The sequence below is a fragment of the Oncorhynchus keta genome, chromosome 1 (genome assembly GCF_023373465.1).
Source record: "Oncorhynchus keta strain PuntledgeMale-10-30-2019 chromosome 1, Oket_V2, whole genome shotgun sequence".
Classification (NCBI taxonomy): Eukaryota; Metazoa; Chordata; class Actinopteri; order Salmoniformes; family Salmonidae; genus Oncorhynchus; species Oncorhynchus keta.
Window position 1 is genome coordinate 9,961,078 of NC_068421.1, and position 19,592 is coordinate 9,980,669.

Consider the following 19,592-nt stretch of genomic DNA (forward strand, 5'->3'; position numbering starts at 1 on the left):
TGATGCTGTGAGGTTGTTGTGTGTGATGCTGTGAGGTTGTTGTGTGTGATGCTGTGAGGTTGTTGTGTGTGATGCTGTGAGGTTGTTATGTGTGTGATGCTGTGAGGTTGTTGTTGTGTGATGCTGTGAGGTTGTTGTGTGTGATGCTGTGAGGTTGTTGTGTGTGATGCTGTGAGGTTGTTCTGTGTGATGCTGTGAGGTTGTTGTTGTGTGATGCTGTGAGGTTGTTGTGTGTGATGCTGTGAGGTTGTTATGTGTGTGATGCTGTGAGCTTGTTATGTGTGATGCTGTGAGCTTGTTGTGTGTGATGCTGTGAGGTTGTTATGTGTGTGATGCTGTGAGGTTGTTATGTGTGATGCTGTGAGGTTGTTATGTGTGATGCTGTGAGGTTGTTATGTGTGATGCTGTGAGGTTGTTGTGTGTGATGCTGTGAGGTTGTTGTGTGTGATGCTGTGAGGTTGTTGTGTGTGATGCTGTGAGGTTGTTGTGTGTGATGCTGTGAGGTTGTTGTGTGTGATGCTGTGAGGTTGTTGTGTGTGATGCTGTGAGGTTGTTGTTATGTGTGATGCTGTGAGGTTGTTGTTGTGTGTGATGCTGTGAGGTTGTTGTGTGTGATGCTGTGAGGTTGTTGTGTGTGATGCTGTGAGGTTGTTGTGTGTGATGCTGTGAGGTTGTTGTGTGTGATGCTGTGAGGTTGTTGTGTGATGCTGTGAGGTTGTTGTGTGTGATGCTGTGAGGTTGTTGTGTGTGATGCTGTGAGGTTGTTATGTGTGTGATGCTGTGAGGTTGTTATGTGTGTGATGCTGTGAGGTTGTTGTGTGTGATGCTGTGAGGTTGTTGTGTGTGATGCTGTGAGGTTGTTGTTATGTGATGCTGTGAGGTTGTTGTTGTGTGTGATGCTGTGAGGTTGTTGTTGTGTGATGACGTGAGGTTGTTGTTGTGTGTGATGCTGTGAGGTTGTTGTTGTGTGTGATGCTGTGATGTTGTTATGTGTGTGATGCTGTGAGGTTGTTATGTGTGTGATGCTGTGAGGTTGTTATGTGTGTGATGCTGTGAGGTTGTTGTGTGTGATGCTGTGAGGTTGTTGTGTGATGATGTGAGGTTGTTGTTGTGTGTGATGCTGTGAGGTTGTTGTCTGTGATGCTGTGAGGTTGTTGTTGTGTGATGCTGTGAGGTTGTTGTGTGTGATGCTGTGAGGTTGTTGTTATGTGTGATGCTGTGAGGTTGTTGTTATGTGTGATGCTGTGAGGTTGTTGTTATGTGTGATGCTGTGAGGTTGTTGTGTGTGATGCTGTGAGGTTGTGTGTGTGTGATGCTGTGAGGTTGTGTGTGTGATGCTGTGAGGTTGTTGTTGTGTGTGATGATGTGAGGTTGTTGTTGTGTGTGATGCTGTGAGGTTGTTGTCTGTGATGCTGTGAGGTTGTTATGTGTGTGATGCTGTGAGGTTGTTGTTATGTGTGATGCTGTGAGGTTGTTGTTATGTGTGATGCTGTGAGGTTGTTGTCTGTGATGCTGTGAGGTTGTTGTTGTGTGATGCTGTGAGGTTGTGTGTGTGTGATGCTGTGAGGTTGTGTGTGTGTGATGCTGTGAGGTTGTTGTGTGTGATGCTGTGAGGTTGTTGTTGTGTGTGATGCTGTGAGGTTGTTGTGAGTTGAAACAGGCCCCTGGGTTGACAATATCAGCTATGGTGTTAAAAGGAAAGTTAAACTGAAATTAAATTGTGTTTGTTTTTTTCTGGCCACACGGAACATGACAAATGACTCACTAGAAGTAAGACAGAATGTATTGAAAAGTGTTGATGATGTGTGTCTGTTCAACAGGAATGAGCGAGCTCGCTGGATCACTGCTCTGGGCCAGAGCAGCAACGACGAGAAGAACCAAGACCGGACCAGTGAGTTAAACACACACACACACACACACACACACCTACATTCAGACAGTACTATCGAACTTGGGGCAGCAGGTAGCCTAGTGGTTGGAGCGTTGGACTAGTAACCAAAAGGTTGGTAGATCAAATCCCTGAGCTGACAAGGTACAAATACGTCGTCCTGCCCCTTGAACAAGGCAGTTTAACCCACTGTTCCCCTGAACAAGGCAGTTTAACCCACTGTTCCCCTGAACAAGGCAGTTTAACCCACTGTTCCCCTGAACAAGGCAGCTAACCCACTGTTCCCCTGAACAAGGCAGTTAACCCACTGTTCCCCTGAACAAGGCAGTTAACCCACTGTTCCCCTGAACAAGGCAGTTAACCCACTGTTCCCCTGAACAAGGCAGTTAACCCACTGTTCCCCTGAACAAGGCAGTTAACCCACTGTTCCCCTGAACAAGGCAGTTAACCCACTGTTCCCCTGAACAAGGCAGTTAACCCACTGTTCCCCTGAACAAGGCAGTTAACCCACTGTTCCCCTGAACAAGGCAGTTAACCCACTGTTCCCTGAACAAGGCAGTAACCCACTGTTCCCCTGAACAAGGCAGTTAACCCACTGTTCCCCTGAACAAGGCAGTTAACCCACTGTTCCCCTGAACAAGGCAGTTAACCCACTGTTCCCCTGAACAAGGCAGTTAACCCACTGTCCCCCTGAACAAGGCAGTTAACCCACTGTTCCCCTGAACAAGGCAGTTAACCCACTGTCCCCCTGAACAAGGCAGTTAACCCACTGTTCCCCTGAACAAGGCAGTTAACCCACTGTTCCCTAGTAGGCTGTCACTGAAAATAAACATTTGTTCTTAGCTTACTTGCCGAGTTTAAATAAAGGTTAACTAAAAACAAAAACTTGACTTGTCAGTGGAACTCACAATGTAGTCCCACAGCACCACCTAGTGGTGAAGCAGTAGAACTGTCTCCCTGTCCGAGGGAGAAGACAAGTGGATTGAAAACCAAGCTGTAGGTCTGGAGTACTGCTGCTTTTCTGTCTAAATCAGTCCTTAAAGGGATACTGTGGGATGTTTTTATGTCTTTGCGTCCAGTATGAAGGAAGATAGAGGTAGTTTTGCAAGTCAATGCTAACCATTGTTAGCATAATGACTGGAAGTCTACAGGAGCAATTGCATGCTAGCTGTTCCCATAGACTTCAAGTCATTTTGCTAACGCTAGTTAGCAATTGCCAAAAATCCGGAACTATCCCTTTAATTAGTGAGGAAGACTGAAACTTAGCAGTGAACTGGTTTTCGGGTCCAGATTGTAATTTGCCTGCAGTAAAGCATTAAGAGGTATAACCTGTTTAACTGCTTGAATGGTTCGTCAGTTCTTGTGCATTTGGTAGTAAACACATGAGTCATTTTCAGGGCTTTTCTGTTGAACTTAATAAATAAAACAAAAATCACTGCTACGGATCAAATACACGTATTATGACTTCTACAACTTGTTTGTTACTTACATTTTTTTATTTTTTATTTTACCTTTATTTAACCAGGCAAGTCAGTTAAGAACATATTCTTATTTTCAATGACTGCCTGGGAACAGTGGGTTAACTGCCTGTTCAGGGGCAGAACGACAGCTCGGGGGTTTGAACTCGCAACCTTCCGGTTACTAGTCCAACGCTCTAACCACTAGGCTGCCGCACTTAATAAAAATCCAGGACTGAAGGGTAAACTGTGTTGTCCAGGATTAGAGTTTAAACTCTGTGTTATGTTTGTGTTGTCCCAGACTTAAAATGTGAACTCTGTTATTTTTGTTTTGTCCCAGAGTTAGAGTTTAACTCTGTGTTGTGTTGTACCAGGTTTAGAATGTAAACTCTGTGTTGTGTTTGTATTGTCCCAGAGTTTAACTGTGTTGTGTTTGTGTTGTTTTAGGGTTAGAGTTTAAACTCTGTGTTGTGTTTGTATTGTCCCAGATTTTAACTCTGTGTTGTGTTTGTGTTGTACCAGGGTTAGAGTTTAAACTCTGTGTTGTGTTTGTATTGTCCCAGATTTTAACTCTGTGTTGTGTTTGTGTTGTACCAGGGTTAGAGTTTAAACTCTGTGTTGTGTTTGTATTGTCCCAGATTTTAACTCTGTGTTGTGTTTGTGTTGTACCAGGGTTAGAGTTTAAACTCTGTGTTGTGTTTGTATTGTCCCAGAGTTTAACTGTGTTGTGTTTGTGTTGTTTTAGGGTTAGAGTTTAAACTCTGTGTTGTGTTTGTGTTGTCCCAGAGTTTAACTGTGTTGTGTTTGTGTTGTTTTAGCGTTAGAGTTTAAACTCTGTGTTGTGTTTGTGTTGTCCCAGAGTTTAACTGTGTTGTGTTTGTATTGTCCCAGAGTTTAACTCTGTGTTGTGTTTGTGTTGTCCCAGAGTTTAACTGTGTTGTGTTTGTATTGTCCCAGAGTTTAACTGTGTTGTGTTTGTGTTGTCCCAGAGTTTAACTGTGTTGTGTTTGTATTGTCCCAGAGTTTAACTGTGTTGTGTTTGTATTGTCCCAGATTTTAACTCTGTGTTGTGTTTGTGTTGTACCAGGGTTAGAGTTTAAACTCTGTGTTGTGTTTGTGTTGTCCCAGATTTTAACTCTGTGTTGCTGTTTGTGTTGTACCAGGGTTAGAGTTTAAACTCTGTGTTGTGTTTGTGTTGTCCCAGATTTTAACTCTGTGTTGCTGTTTGTGTTGTACCAGAGTTTAACTGTGTTGTGTTTGTGTTGTCCCAGATTTTAACTCTGTGTTGTGTTTGTATTGTCCCTGAGTTTAACTCTGTGTTGTGTTTGTGTTGTCCCAGATGCCATGCAGGTGGTGGTGACGAGGACATACACAGCCAAGCAGCCTGATGAGCTGTCACTGCAGGTGGCTGACGTGGTCCTGGTGTCACAGACTGTGGAGGATGGTATGTTACACTGTTACTCTCATGTCTCTCTCTCTGCCTCTCTCTGTGTCTCTCTCTGTGTCTCTCTCTGTGTCTCTCTCTCTCTCTGCCTCTCTCTGTGTCTCTCTCTCTCTCTGCCTCTCTCTGTGCCTCTCTCTCTGCCTCTCTCTCTGCCTCTCTCTCTGCCTCTCTCTCTGCCTCCTTCTCTCTGCCTCCTTCTGTCTGCCTCCTTCTGTCTGCCTCCTTCTGTCTGCCTCACTCTGTCTGTGTCTCTCTCTCTGCGTCTCTCTCTGTCTCTCTCTCTCTCCCCCTGCCTGCCTCTCTCTCTCCCCCTGCCTGCCTCTCTATCTCCCCCTGCCTGCCTCTCTATCTCCCCCTGCCTGCCTCTCTCTCTCTCTGCCTGCCTCTCTCTCTCTCTGCCTGCCTCTCTCCGCCTGCCTGCCTGTCTCTCTCTCTGCCTACCTCTCTCTGCCTGCCTCTCTCTCTCCGCCTGCCTGCCTCTCTCTCTCGCTGCCTGCCTCTCTCTCTCTCTCTGCCTGCCTCTCTCTCTCTGCCTGCCTCTCTCTCTCTCTCTGCCTGCTCTCTCTTTCTCTCTGCCTGCCTCTCTCTCTCTGCCTGCCTCTCTCTCCCCCTGCCTGCCTCTCTCTCTGCCTGCCTGCCTGCTCTCTCCCCCCTGCCTGCTCTCTCTCTCCTGCCTGCCTCTCTCTCTCTCTCCCCCTGCCTGCCTCTCTCTCTCCCCTGCCTGCCTCTCTCTCTCTGCCTGCCTCTCTCTCTCTCTCTCTCCTGCCTCTCTCTCTCTCTCTCTCTGCCTGCCTCTCTCTCTCGCTGCCTGCCTCTCTCTCTCTCTGCCTGCCTCTCTCTCTCGCTGCCTGCCTCTCTCTCTCTCTGCCTGCCTGCCTCTCTGCTGCTGCCTGCTCTCTCTCTCTGCCTGCCTGCCTCTCTCTCTCTGCCTGCCTGCTCTCTCCTCCTGCCTGCCTCTCTCTCTCTCTGCCTGCTCTCTCTCTCTGCCTGCCTGCCTCTCTCTCTCTGCCTGCCTGCCTCTCTCTCTGCTCTGCCTGCCTCTCCTCCTCTGCCTGCCTCTCTCTCTCCTGCCTGCCTCTCTCTCCCCCCCTGCCTGCCTCTCTCTCTCCCCTGCCTGCCTCTCTCTCTCTCCCCCTGCCTGCCTCTCTCTCTCCCCCTGCCTGCCTCTCTCTCTCTCCTCCCCTGCCTGCCTCTCTCTCTCTCTGCCTCTCTCTCTGCCTGCCTCTCTGCCTCTCTCTCTCTTACCTGCCTCTCCCTGCCTGCCTCTCTCTCTCCCCTGCCTGCCTCTCTCTCTCTCTCTCCTGCCTGCCTCTCTCTCTCTCTCTCTCTCTCCCCTGCCTGCCTCTCTCTCTCTCTCCCCTGCCTGCCTCTCTCTCTCTCTCTCCCCCTGCCTGCCTCTCTCTCTCTCTCTCTCTCCCTGCCTGCCTCTCTCTCTCTCTCTCTCTCTCCCTGCCTGCCTCTCTCTCTCTCTCTCTCTCCCCCGCCTGCCTCTCTCTCTCTCTCCTCCCCCTGCCTGCCTCCTCTCTCTCTCCCTGCCTGCCTCTCTCTCTCCCCCTGCCTGCCTCTCTCTCTCTCTCTCCTCCCTGCCTGCTCTCTCTCTCTCTCTCCCCCTGCCTGCCTCTCTCTCTCTCTCCCCCTGCCTCCTCTCTCTCTCCCCCCTGCCTCTCTCTCTCTCTCTCCCTGCCTGCCTCTCTCTCTCTCCCCCTGCCTGCCTCTCTCTCTCTCCCCTGCCTGCCTCTCTCTCTCTCTCCCCCTGCCTGCCTCTCTCTCTCTCTCTCCCCTGCCTGCCTCTCTCTCTCTCGCCCCCTGCCTCTCTCTCGCTCTCTCCCTCTCGCTGCCTCCTCTCTCTCTCTCGCCCTGCCTGCCTCTCTCTCTCTCTGCCCCCTGCCTGCCTCTCTCTCTCTCTCCCTGCCTCTCTCTCTCTCTTTCCCTGCCTGCCTCTCTCTCTCGCTGCCCCTGCCTCTCCTCTCTCCCCGCTCTCTCTCTCCCTCCCCTGCCTGCCTCTCTCTCTCTCTCCCCTGCCTCTCCTCTCTCTCCCCCTGCCTGCCTCTCTCTCCTCTCTCCCCCCTGCCTGCCTCTCTCTCTCTCTCTCCCCCTGCCTCTCTCTCTCTCTCTCCCCCTGCCTGCCTCTCTCTCTCTCCCCCCCTGCCTGCCTCTCTCTCTCCCCCTGCCTGCCTCTCTCTCTCCCCCTGCCTGCCTCTCTCTCCCCCTGCCTGCCTCTCTCTCTCTCCCCCTGCCTGCCTCTCTCTCTCTCCCCCTGCCTGCCTCTCTCTCTCTCTCCCCCTGCCTGCCTCTCTCTCTCTCTCCCCCTGCCTCTCTCTCTCTCTCTCCCCCCCTGCCTGCCTCTCTCTCTCTCCCCTGCCTGCCTCCTTCTCTCTCTCTTGCTCTCTCCCTCTCCCCCCTGCCTCTGCCTCTCTCTCTCCCCTCCTGTCTCTCTCTCTCTCTCTCCCCCCCTGCCTCTCTCCTCTCTCTCTTCCTGCCTGCCTCTCTCTCTCTCTCCCCCTGCCTGCCTCTCTCTCTCCCCTGCCTGCCTCCCTCCCCTGCCTCTCTCTCTCTCTCTCTCCCCCTGCCTCTCTCTCTCTCTCTCCCCCTGCCTGCCTCTCTCTCTCTCTCCCCCTGCCTCTCTCTCTCTCTCTCCCCCTGCCTGCCTCTCTCTCTCTCTCTCCCCTGCCTGCCTCTCTCTCCTCCCCCTGCCTGCCTCTCTCTCTCTCTCTCCCCCTGCCTGCCTCTCTCTCTCTCTCCCCCTGCCTCTCTCTCTCTCTCTCCCCCCTGCCTCTCTCTCTCTCTCTCCCCTGCCTGCCTCTCTCTCTCTCTCTCCCTGCCTGCTCTCTCTCTCTCTCTCTCCTGCCTGCCTCTCTCTCTCTCTCTCCCCTGCCTCCTCTCTCTCTCTCTCCCCTGCCTCTCTCTCTCTCTCTCCCCCTGCCTGCCTCTCTCTCTCTCTCTCTCCCCCTGCCTGCCTCTCTCTCTCTCTCTCCCCCTGCCTGCCTCTCTCTCTCTCTCCCCTGCCTCTCTCTCTCTCTCCCCCTGCCTCTCTCTCCCCTGCCTGCCTCTCTCCCCCTGCCTGCCTCTCTCTCTCTCTCCCCTGCCTGCCTCTCTCTCTCTCTCCCCCTGCCTGCCTCTCTCTCTCTCTCCCCCTGCCTGCCTCTCTCTCTCTCCCCCTGCCTCTCTCTCTCTCTCTCCTCCCCTGCCTGCCTCTCTCTCTCCTCTCCCCCTGCCTGCCTCTCTCTCTCTCTCTCCCCTGCCTGCCTCTCTCTCTCTCTCTCCTGCCTGCCTCTCTCTCTCTCTCTCCCCCTGCCTGCCTCTCTCTCTCCCCCTGCCTCTCTCTCTCTCTCTCCCCTGCCTGCCTCCTCTCTCTCTCTCTCCCCCTGCCTGCCTCTCTCTCTCTCTCCCCCCTGCTGTCTGCCTCTCTCCCCTGTCTCTCCCTCTCCTCCTGCCTCTCTCTCTCTCTCTCCCCTGCCTGCCTCTCTCTCTCTCTCTCTCTCCCCTGCCTGCTCTCTCTCTCTCTCTCCCCTGCCTGCCTCTCTCTCTCTCTCTCCCCTGCCTGCCTCTCTCTCTCTCTCTCCCCTGCCTCTCTCTCCTCTCTCCCCCTCCTCTCTCTCCCCCTCCCTGCCTCTCTCTCTCTCTCTCCCCTGCCTGCCTGCCTCTCTCTCTCTCCCCTGCCTGCCTGCCTCTCTCTCTCTCCCCTGCCTGCCTCTCTCTCTCTCTCCCCTGCCTGCCTGCTCTCTCTCTCTCCCCCTGCCTCTCTCTCTCTCTCCCCTGCCTCTCTCTCTCTCCCCCTGCCTGCCTCTCTCTCTCTCTCTCCCCCTGCCTGCTCTCTCTCCTGCCTGCTCTCTCTCTCTCTCCCCCTGCCTGCCTCTCTCTCTCTCTCCCCTGCCTGCCTCCTCTCTCTCTCCCCTGCCTGCCTCTCTCTCTCTCTCCCCCCTGCCTGCCTCTCTCTCTCTCTCCCCCCTGCCTGCCTCTCCTCTCTCCCCCTGCCTGCCTCTCTCTCTCTCCCCTGCCTGCCTCTCTCTCTCTCTCCCCTGCCTGCCTCTCTCTCTCTCTCCCCCTGCCTCTCTCTCTCTCTCTCTCCCCCTGCCTGCCTCTCTCTCTCTCCCCCTGCCTGCCTCTCTCTCTCTCTCCCTCCTGCCTGCCTCTCTCTCTCTCTCTCTCCCTGCCTGCCTCTCTCTCTCTCTCCCTGCCTGCCTCTCTCTCTCTCTCTCCCCTGCCTGCCTCTCTCTCTCTCTCTCCCCCTGCCTCTCTCTCTCTCTCTCCCCTGCCTGCCTCTCTCTCTCTCTCTCTCCCCTGCCTGCCTCTCTCTCTCTCTCTCCCCTGCCTCCTCTCTCTCTCTCCCCCTGCCTGCCTCTCTCTCTCTCTCCCCCCTGCCTGCCTCTCTCTCTCTCCCCCTGCCTGCCCTCTCTCTCTCTCTCTCCCCTGCCTGCCCTCTCTCTCTCCCCCTCCTCTCTCTCCCCTGCCTGCCTCCCCCTGCCTCTCTCTCTCTCCTGCCTGCCTCTCTCTCTCTCTCTCCCCCTGCCTGCCTCTCTCTCTCCCCTCCCCCTGCCCCCTGCCTCTCTCTCTCTCTCCCCCTGCCTGCCTCTCTCTCTCTCTCTCCCCCTGCCTGCCTCTCTCTCTCTCTCTCCCCCTGCCCGCCTCTCTCTCTCTCTCCCCCTGCCTGCCTCTCTCTCTCTCTCTCTCCCCCTGCCTGCCTCTCTCTCTCTCTCTCCCCCTGCCTGCCTCTCTCTCTCTCTCTCCCCCTGCCTGCCTCTCTCTCTCTCTCCCCCTGCCTGCCTCTCTCTCTCTCTCTCCCCCTGCCTGCCTCTCTCTCTCTCTCTCCCCCTGCCTGCCTCTCTCTCTCTCTCTCCCCCTGCCTCTCTCTCTCTCTCTCCCCTGCCTCTCTCTCTCTCCTCTCTCTCCCCCTGCCTGCCTCTCTCTCTCTCCCCCTGCCTGCCTCTCTCTCTCTCCCCCTGCCTGCCTGCCTCTCTCTCTCTCCCCCTGCCTGCCTCTCTCTCTCTCTCTCCCCCTCCCTGCCTCTCTCTCTCTCTCTCTCCCCCTGCCTGCCTCTCTCTCTCTCTCTCTCCCCCTGCCTGCCTCTCTCTCTCTCTCTCCCCCTGCCTGCCTCTCTCTCTCTCTCTCCCCCTGCCTGCCTCTCTCTCTCTCCCCCTGCCTGCCTCTCTCTCTCTCTCCCCCCTGCCTGCCTCTCTCTCTCTCTCCCCCTGCCTCTCTCTCTCTCTCTCCCCTGCCTGCCTCTCTCTCTCTCCCCCTGCCTGCCTCTCTCTCTCTCTCTCCCCCTGCCTGCCTCTCTCTCTCTCCCCTGCCTGCCTCTCTCTCTCTCTCCCCCCCTGCCTGCCTCTCTCTCTCTCTCCCCCTGCCTGCCTCTCTCTCTCTCTCTCCCCCTGCCTGCCTCTCTCTCTCTCTCCCCCCTGCCTGCCTCTCTCTCCCCTGCCTCTCTCTCTCCCCTGCCTGCCTCTCTCTCTCTCTCCCCCTGCCTCTCTCTCTCTCTCTCCCCCTGCCTCCTCTCTCTCTCTCTCTCCCCCTGCCTCTCTCTCTGCTCTCTCTCCCTGCCTCTCTCTCTCTCTCTCTCTCCCCCTGCCTGCCTCTCTCTCTCTCTCCCCCTGCCTGCCTCTCTCTCTCCTCTCTCTCTCTCTCTCTCCCCTGCCTCTCTCTCTCTCTCTCCCCCTGCCTGCCTCTCTCTCTCTCTCTCCCCCTGCCTGCCTCTCTCTCTCTCTCTCCCCTGCCTGCCTCTCTCTCTCTCTCTCCCCTGCCTGCCTCTCTCTCTCTCTCTCTCCCCCTGCCTGCCTCTCTCTCTCTCTCTCCCCCTGCCTGCCTCTCTCTCTCTCTCTCCCCCCTGCCTGCCTCTCTCTCTCTCCCCCTGCCTCTCTCTCTCTCTCTCCCCCTGCCTGCCTCTCTCTCTCTCCCCTGCCTGCCTCTCTCTCTCTCTCCCCTGCCTCTCTCTCTCTCTCCCCCTGCCTGCCTCTCTCTCTCCCCCTGCCTGCCTCTCTCTATCTCTCTGTCGTCCCTCTTTCCACCTCCTCTTATTGGTCTCTCTCTCTCCCCCCTGCCTGCCTCTCTCTATCTCTCTGTCGTCCCTCTTTCCACCTCCTCTTATTGGTCTCTCTCTCTCCCCCTGCCTGCCTCTCTCTATCTCTCTGTCGTCCCTCTTTCCACCTCCTCTTATTGGTCTCTCTCTCTCCCCTGCCTGCCTCTCTCTATCTCTCTGTCGTCCCTCTTTCCACCTCCTCTTATTGGTCTCTCTCTCTCCCCCTGCCTGCCTCTCTCTATCTCTCTGTCGTCCCTCTTTCCACCTCCTCTTATTGGTCTCTCTCTCTCCCCCTGCCTGCCTCTCTCTATCTCTCTGTCGTCCCTCTTTCCACCTCCTCTTATTGGTCTCTCTCTCTCCCCTGCCTGCCTCTCTCTATCTCTCTGTCGTCCCTCTTTCCACCTCCTCTTATTGGTCTCTCTCTCTCCCCCTGCCTGCCTCTCTCTATCTCTCTGTCGTCCCTCTTTCCACCTCCTCTTATTGGTCTCTCTCTCTCCCCCTGCCTGCCTCTCTCTATCTCTCTGTCGTCCCTCTTTCCACCTCCTCTTATTGGTCTCTCTCTCTCCCCTGCCTGCCTCTCTCTATCTCTCTGTCGTCCCTCTTTCCACCTCCTCTTATTGGTCTCTCTCTCTCCCCCTGCCTGCCTCTCTCTCTCTCTGTCGTCCCTCTTTCCACCTCCTCTTATTGGTCTCTCTCTCTCCCCTGCCTGCCTCTCTCTCTCTCTGTCGTCCCCTCTTTCCACCTCCTCTTATTGGTCTCTCTCTCTCCCCCCTGCCTGCCTCTCTCTATCTCTCTGTCGTCCCTCTTTCCACCTCCTCTTATTGGTCTCTCTCTCTCCCCCCTGCCTGCCTCTCTCTATCTCTCTGTCGTCCCTCTTTCCACCTCCTCTTATTGGTCTCTCTCTCTCCCCCTGCCTGCCTCTCTCTATCTCTCTGTCGTCCCTCTTTCCACCTCCTCTTATTGGTCTCTCTCTCTCCCCTGCCTGCCTCTCTCTATCTCTCTGTCGTCCCTCTTTCCACCTCCTCTTATTGGTCTCTCTCTCTCCCTGCCTGCCTCTCTCTATCTCTCTGTCGTCCCTCTTTCCACCTCCTCTTGTTGGTCTCTCTCTCTCCCCCTGCCTGCCTCTCTCTATCTCTCTGTGTCCCTCTTTCCACCTCCTCTTATTGGTCTCTCTCTCTCCCCCTGCCTGCCTCTCTCTATCTCTCTGTCTCCCTTTCCACCTCCTCTTATTGGTCTCTCTCTCCTGCCTGCCTCTCTCTCTCTCTCTCCCCCTGCCTCTCTCTCTCTCTCCCCTGCCTGCCTCTCTCTCTCTCTCTCCCCCTGCCTGCCTCTCTCTCTCTCTCTCCCCCTGCCTGCCTGCCTCTCTCTCTCCCCCTGCCTGCCTCTCTCTCTCTCTCCCCCTGCCTGCCCTCTCTCTCTCTCTCCCCTGCCTGCCTCTCTCTCTCTCTCCCCCTGCCTGCCTCTCTCTCTCTCTCTCCCCCTGCCTGCCTCTCTCTCTCTCTCTCTCCCCCTGCCTGCCTCTCTCTCTCTCCCCCCCTGCCTCTCTCTCTCTCTCTCCCCCTGCCTGCCTCTCTCTCTCCCCCTGCCTGCCTCTCTCTCTCTCTCTCTCCCCCTGCCTCCTCTCTCTCTCTCCCCCTGCCTGCCTGCCTCTCTCTCTCCCCCTGCCTGCCTCTCTCTCTCTCCCCCTGCCTGCCTCTCTCTCTCTCTCTCCCCCTACCCTGCCTGCCTCTCTCTCTCCCCCTGCCTGCCTCTCTCTCTCTCTCTCCCCTGCCTGCCTCTCTCTCTCTCTCTCCCCCTGCCTGCCTCTCTCTCTCTCTCCCCCTGCCTGCCTCTCTCTCTCTCCCCTGCCTGCCTCTCTCTCTCTCCCCTGCCTGCCTCTCTCTCTCTCCCCCTGCCTCTCTCTCTCTCTCTCCCCCCTGCCTCTCTCTCCTCCCTGCCTGCCTCTCTCTCTCTCTGCCTGCCTCTCTCTCTCTCCCCCTGCCTGCCTCTCTCTCTCCTCTCCCCCTGCCTGCTCTCTCTCTCTCTCCCCCTGCCTGCCTCTCTCTCTCTCCCCCCTGCCTGCCTCTCTCTCTCTCCTCCCCCTGCCTGCCTCCTCTCTCTCTCTCCTCTGCCTGCCTCTCTCTCTCTCTGCCTCCTCTCCTCCTGCCTGCCTCTCTCTCTCTGCCTGCCTCTCTCTCTCTCTCTCCCTGCCTCCTCTCTCTCTCTCTGCCTGCCTCTCTCTCTCTCTCTCCCCTGCCTCTCTCTCTCTCTCTCTGCCTGCCTCTCTCTCTCTCTCTCCTGCCTGCCTCTCTCTCTCTCTCCCCCTGCCTCTCTCTCTCTCTCTGCCTGCCTCTCTCTCCCTCTGCCTGCCTCTCTCTCTCTCCTGCCTGCCTCTCTCTCTCTCCCCCCCTGCCTGCCTCTCTCTCTCTCTCTCTGCCTGCCTCTCTCTCTCTCCCCCCTGCCTGCCTCTCTCTCTCTCTGCCTGCCTCTCTCTCTCTCTCTCTCCTGCCTGCCTCTCTCTCTCTCTCTCCCCCTGCCTGCCTCTCTCTCTCTCTCTCTCCTGCCTGCCTCTCTCTCTCTCTCCTGCCTCTCTCTCTCTCTCTCCCTGCCTGCCTCTCTCTCTCCCCCTGCCTGCCTCTCTCTCTCTCTCCCTGCCTGCCTCTCTCTCTCCCCCTGCCTGCCTCTCTCTCTCTCTCCCTCTGCCTGCCTCCTCTTATTGGTCTCTCTCTCCCCTGCCTGCCTCTCTCTCTCTCTCTGTCGTGCCTCTTTCCACCTCCTCTTGCCTCTGGTCTCTCTCTCTCCCCCTGCCTGCCTCTCTCTCTCTCTCCCCTGCCTGCCTCTTTCTCTCTCCTCTTATTGCTCTCTCTCTCCCCTGCCTGCCTCTCTCTCTCTCTGCCTGCCCTCTTTCCACCTCCCCTTATTGGTCTCTCTCTCTCCCCCTGCCTGCCTCTCTCTATCTCCCTGCCTGCCTCCCTCTTTCCCCTCCTGCTTATTGGTCTCTCTCCCCCCCTGCCTGCCTCTCTCTCTCTCCTGCCTGCTTTCCACCTCCTCTTATTGCCTCTCTCTCTCTCCCCTGCCTGCCTCTCTCTCTATCTCTCTGTCTGCCTCTTTCCACCTCCTCTTATTGGTCTCTCTCTCTCCCCTGCCTGCCTCTCTCTCTCTGCCTGTCCCTCTCCACTGCCTGCCTCTCTCTCTCCCCTGCCTGCCTCTCTCTATCTCTGCCTGCGTCTCTCTCTCTCTCTGCCTGCCTCTTATTGGTCTCTCTCTCTCTGCCTGCCTCTCTCTATCTCTCTGTCTGCCTCTTTCCTGCCTGCCTCTTATCTCCTCTCTCTCTCCCCTGCCTGCCTCTCTCTCTCTGCCTGCCTCCCTCTTTCCACCTCCTCTTATCCCCCGGTCTCTCTCTCTCCCCTGCCTGCCTCTCTCTCTCTCTGTCTGCCCCTCTTTCTCCCCTGCCTGCCTCTCTCTCTCCCCTGCCTGCCTCTCTCTATCTCTCTGCCTGCCTCTTTCTCTCCTCCCCTGCCTGCCTCTCTCTCTCCCCCTGCCTGCCTCTCTCTATCTGCCTGCCTCTCTTTCCACCTCCTCTTATTGGTCTCTCTCTCTCTCCCCTGCCTGCCTCTCTCTATCTCTCTGTCGTCCCTGCTTTCCACTCCTCTTATGCCTGCTCTCTCTCTCGCTGCCTGCCTCTCTCTCTCTCTGCCTGCCTCTCTTTCCTGCCTGCCTCTTATTGGTCTCTCTCTCTCCCTGCCTGCCTCTCTCTCTCTCTGTCTCCCTCTTCCACCTGCCTGCCTCTCTCTCTCTCTCCCCCCTGCCTGCCTCTCTCTATCTCTCTGTCTCCCTCTTTCTCCCCCTGTCTGCCTCTCTCTCCCCTGCCTGCCTCTCTCTATCTCCTGCCTGCCTCTTTCCCCCCTGCCTTATTGCTCTCTCTCTCTCCCCCTGCCTGCCTCTCTCTCTATCCCCCTGCCTGCCTCCCTCTTTCCACCTCCTCTTATCTCTCTCTCTCTCCCCCTGCCTGCCTCTCTCTATCTCTCTCTCTCCCCTCCTGCCTTCTCTCTCTCCCCTTATTGGTCTCTCTCTCTCCCCCCTGCCTTCCTCTCTCTCTCTGTCCCTGCCTCCCTCTTTCTCTCCCCTCTTATTGGTCTCTCTCTCTCCCCCTGCCTGCCTCTCTCTCTCTCCTGCCTCCCTCTTTCCACTCCTCTTATTGGTCTCTCTCTCTCCCCCTGCCTGCCTCTCTCTCTCTCCCCCTGTCCCTCTCTCTCCTCCCCTGCCTCTCTCTCTCTCCCCCTGCCTGCCTCTCTCTCTCTCTGTCGTCCCTCTTTCCACCTCCTCTTATTGGTCTCTCACTTGTTTTTTTCTCCCTGGAAAGTCATTGAAAGAGATGTGTCTGTGTCGTGTTGATGCGCACACACAGTCACACACTCAAGGTCAAAGGTAATTTACCTTTGTGTCTCCATGGCAACCATCTCTTTCATGTAAAAGGGCTTTTTGTAGAACAGACAGAATAGTGCATCAAACGGACGCCATTTAAGAGCTAGCTTAGTGCTCACTTCCTGCTTTGAACAGGAAACGATTTCCTTCAGGCCTGTGGCCCTGCAGCCCTGTGAAGTGATTTTCTGAAGGGTAAATAAAGGAATATAGAGTGCTGTGTGTCTCTCTTTCAGGCTGGTATGAGGGCGAGCGACTCCGTGATGGCGAGAGGGGTTGGTTCCTGTCAGAATGTGCTGAACCAATCACGTGCCAGGCCACAATTGAGCGCAACGTGCAGAGGATGGACCGCCTCCAGGGGCTGGAAACCAATGTGTGATCCGGAACTGCAGGCTCCACCCACTAATTACACAAGCCTGTTCTCAGACAGACCAATGAGTGATCTGGAACTGCAGGCTCCACCCACTAATTACACAAGCCTGTTCTCAGACAGACCAATGAGTGATCTGGAACTGCAGGCTCCACCCACTAATTACACAAGCCTGTTCTCAGACAGACCAATGAGTGAACCGTATGCCAACGACGGCCTTTGACCAATGTTGAGCGGACCATCACTGAATACACCAATGAGCTGCCTTCAAGCACTTATCAACCAATATGAGAGCCGACTGACACTAAAATGCACCAATATAATCTCTCCGTGGGTCAACAGACAAATGTATGTGTGAGCCTTGCCTGCTGCTGTGTATCTGTTAGAATGTGGTTTATGATCGTTGCCCATGCAGTGTGACGTTCTCCGCCTTCTGCCGTAACGAAATTTGACCCTATGACCTGTCGACAACACTCTGATTCCTCCCCCTGATGGGAGACTGGCCAACCACTGTCCGTGTAACTGTCGTTGCCCCGATGGACATCCCCCTTGAACACACACAGAGGACGTGCTGGGGGTCAAAGTTCAAAACTGCCGCGTACAGAGTGGACACCGAATGTAGGACGACGCATTCAAACTGATATGGACACAGATTCATTTGATCAACTGTTTCCTTCTGAAAGACTCCCCAGGAGTTTCCATGAATGAAACTTACCCTCTCTACTACATAGTAACTAACAATTTATATGAGCCAAAACAACTATGTTGATGATCTGTATATATATTTGTTTTAATTGTCATTCTTTTTTAAATTCCTGTTTGTCCTGGTGTGATGAGACTGATGAATTGGCTGAGTGAATAGAGCCAACATGGCTCACCGTCCAGTTCAGTTTCACCTCTGCTCTGTGGTCAGGCTATAGTGTGTGATGAGACTGGTGAATTGGCTGAGTGAATAGAGCCAACATGGCTCACTGTCCAGTTCAGTTTCACCTCTGCTCTGTGGTTTCACCGTACGCAACTGACCCATATAGTTCTACACAACTGACCCATATAGTTCTACGCAACTGACCCATATGGTTCTACGCAACTGACCCATATAGTTCTACGCAACTGACCCATATGGTCCTATGCAACTGACCCATATAGTTCTACACAACTGACCCATATAGTTCTACGCAGCTGACCCATATAGTCCTACGAGGTACACAATGCATACGGGCTGGAAGTGGATCTGTAATTGGGCACTTTGCCTCTAGCTTAATGTCACTTTACATAAATAGAACCATTTCCGTCCCCACAGAGCTCCGTCGGTCTGCCACTCGGTGTGATTATGCCCAGTGATGTCAGAGATGGACCTTTTTAAAAATACTCTCCTTATGATTTCGGTGACGTGCAGCAGGAGAGAAAATGAAATTAAATGGTGTGACGGGTCTCTGTTCTGAAACTGGAAAAGAAAAACAGAGCTGTGGTTGTAACTTGATTGTCCAGCATGATTCATCTCTTTTTTTAAAGTGTGTAATGTTGTGTGTAACGTTGTGTGTAACGTTGTGTGTAACGTTGTCTCACATCGTTGAAGGAAACGAGGCCCGATCAGCTTCCTGTTGTAACACCGTTCATCAAACCAGACCACGACCTATCATGTGGTCTGACCCAGAAGACAAAAAGCTCTCAGGGAAAACTGATGCGACATGAATTTAACCATTCATGTAAATATGTAACTAATATTAACCTCTGTTTAAACATGCATGTAATCCACAGCTATAGATTTACATTGTAGATGATGAAGCCTTCAGATATTTAATCGACTTTTTTAAAGTTTTTTTCTTTGTGTTTTTATACCCCGTTTTCTCTCCAATTGTCTTATTGCTGGAATTTCCGTACGGATTCAGGAACGGCGACGGTCGAGAGCCGTGCGTCCTCCGAAACCCAACCGGGGCGCACTGCTCCTTGACACAATGCCCACTTAAGCCAGCAGCACCAATGTGTCAAAGGAAACACCATGCACCTGGTGAACGTGTCAGCATCTGGCCACAGGAGTCGCTAGTGCACGATGGTTGAAGGACATCCCTGCCTGTCAAACTCCTTAACCCGGACGACGCTGGGCCAAACCCGGACGACGCTGGGCCAAACCCGGACGACGCTGGGCCAAACCCTTCCCTAACCCGGACGACGCTGGGCCAAACCCTTCCCTAACCCGGACGACGCTGGGCCAAACCCTCCCCTAACCCGGACGACGCTGGGCCGAACCCTCCCAAAACCCGGACGACGCTGGGCCGAACCCTCCCAAACCCGGACAATGCTGGGTCAAACCCTCCCCTAACCCGGACGACGCTGGGCCAACCCTCCCTAACCCGGACGACGCTGGGCTTAACCCGGACGACGCTGGGCGAACCCTCCCTAACCCGGACAATGCTGGGTCAAACCCTCCCTAACCCGGATGACGCTGGGCCGAACCCTCCCCTAACCCGGATGACGCTGGGCCGAACCCTCCCCTAACCCGGACGACGCTGGGCCGAACCCTCCCCTCCCGGATGAACCCGGACGACGCTGGGCCGAACCCTCCCCTAACCCGGACGACGCTGGGCCGAACCCTCCCCTAACCCGGACGACGCTGGGCCGAACCCTCCCCTAACCCGGACGACGCTGGGCTAATTGTGCACCATCCCATGGGTCTCCCTGTCGCGGCCGGCTGCAACAGATCCTGAACACGAACCCAGAATCTCCAGTGGCACAGCTAACATTGCAATGCAGTGCTTTAGACCACTGTGCCACTAGAGAGGCCCTTTTAATCTATACTTAACAAAAATATAAACGTAAAGTGTTGGTCCTGTGTTTCATGGGCTGAAACAAAACATCCTAGAAATTTTCCATTTGCGCAAAAACTTTATTTTGCTCAAATTTGTTTACATCGCTGTCCGTCAGCATTTCTCGTTGGTCAAGATAATCCGTCCACCTGACAGGTGTGGCAGCATGACCATTACACAGGTCCACCTTGATGTGCCGGGGACAATAAAAGGCCTCTCTAAAATGTGCAGTTTTGTCACACAACACAATGCCACAGATGTCTCAAGTTTTGATGGAGCGTGTAGTTGACACACTGACTGCAGGAATCTCCACCAGAGCTGTTGCCAGAGAATGTAATGTTAGTTTCTCTACCGTTTACAACATTGTTTTAGAGAATTTGGCATTACGTCCAACTGGTCTCACAACAGCAGACCACGTGTAACCACGCCTACCCACGACCGCCACACCCGGCTTCACAACAGCAGACCACGTGTAACCACGCCTACCCACGACCGCCACACCCGGCTTCACAACAGCAGACCACGTGTAACCACGCCTACCACACCCGGCTTCACAACAGCAGACCACGTGTACCACGCCTACCCACGACCGCCACACCCGGCTTCACAACAGCAGACCACGTGTAACCACGCCTACCCACGACCGCCACACCCGGCTTCACAACAGCAGACCACGTGTAACCACGCCTACCCACGACCACACCCGCTTCACACAGCAGACCACGTGTAACCACGCCTACCCACGACCAGCTTCACAACCAGACCACGTGTAACCACGCCTACCCGGCTCCCGTGCCGACACGGCCGCCACACCACGCCTTTTTACCCACGACCACCACACCCAGTCTTCTTTGACAACAGCAGACCACGTGGCTAACCACGCCTACCCACGACCACACACCCGGCTGCAGACCACGTAACCACGCCTACCCACGACCGACACACCCGGCTTCACAACAGCAGACCACGTGTAACCACGCCTACCCTGTTACGCCACACCCGGCTCTGTTATGGCTGGGGACCAACAGCAGACCCACGTGTAACCACGCCTTATGACCCGGGACACACCGGCTTCTTCACCTGCGGGATCTTCTGAGAGCAGCCACCCGGACAGTTGATGAATCTGAGGAGTATTTCTGTCTGTAATAAAGCCCCTAATAAAACTCATCCTGATTGGCTGAGCCCGGCTCCCCGTGAAATCCATAGATTAGGGCC

General features: G+C 55.1%; 1 protein-coding gene across 3 annotated transcripts in view; it reads left to right on the top strand.

The window, feature by feature from the left end:
* LOC118383958 (rho guanine nucleotide exchange factor 26-like) overlaps positions 1–17,382 on the top strand; it is a 132,223-nt gene extending 114,841 nt beyond the window's left edge. For 2 of the 3 annotated variants that reach the window (XM_052495611.1, XM_052495464.1), the window contains 3 exons: positions 1,821–1,891; positions 4,685–4,789; positions 15,440–17,382. In XM_052495611.1, coding sequence (XP_052351571.1) covers positions 1,821–1,891; positions 4,685–4,789; positions 15,440–15,582 — 319 coding nt within the window. In that variant the 3' untranslated portion in view covers positions 15,583–17,382. The remainder of the gene's footprint in view (positions 1–1,820; positions 1,892–4,684; positions 4,790–15,439) is intronic. The other variant, XM_052495542.1, reaches the window with a different exon arrangement.
* Positions 17,383–19,592: the final 2,210 nt, after the last annotated feature.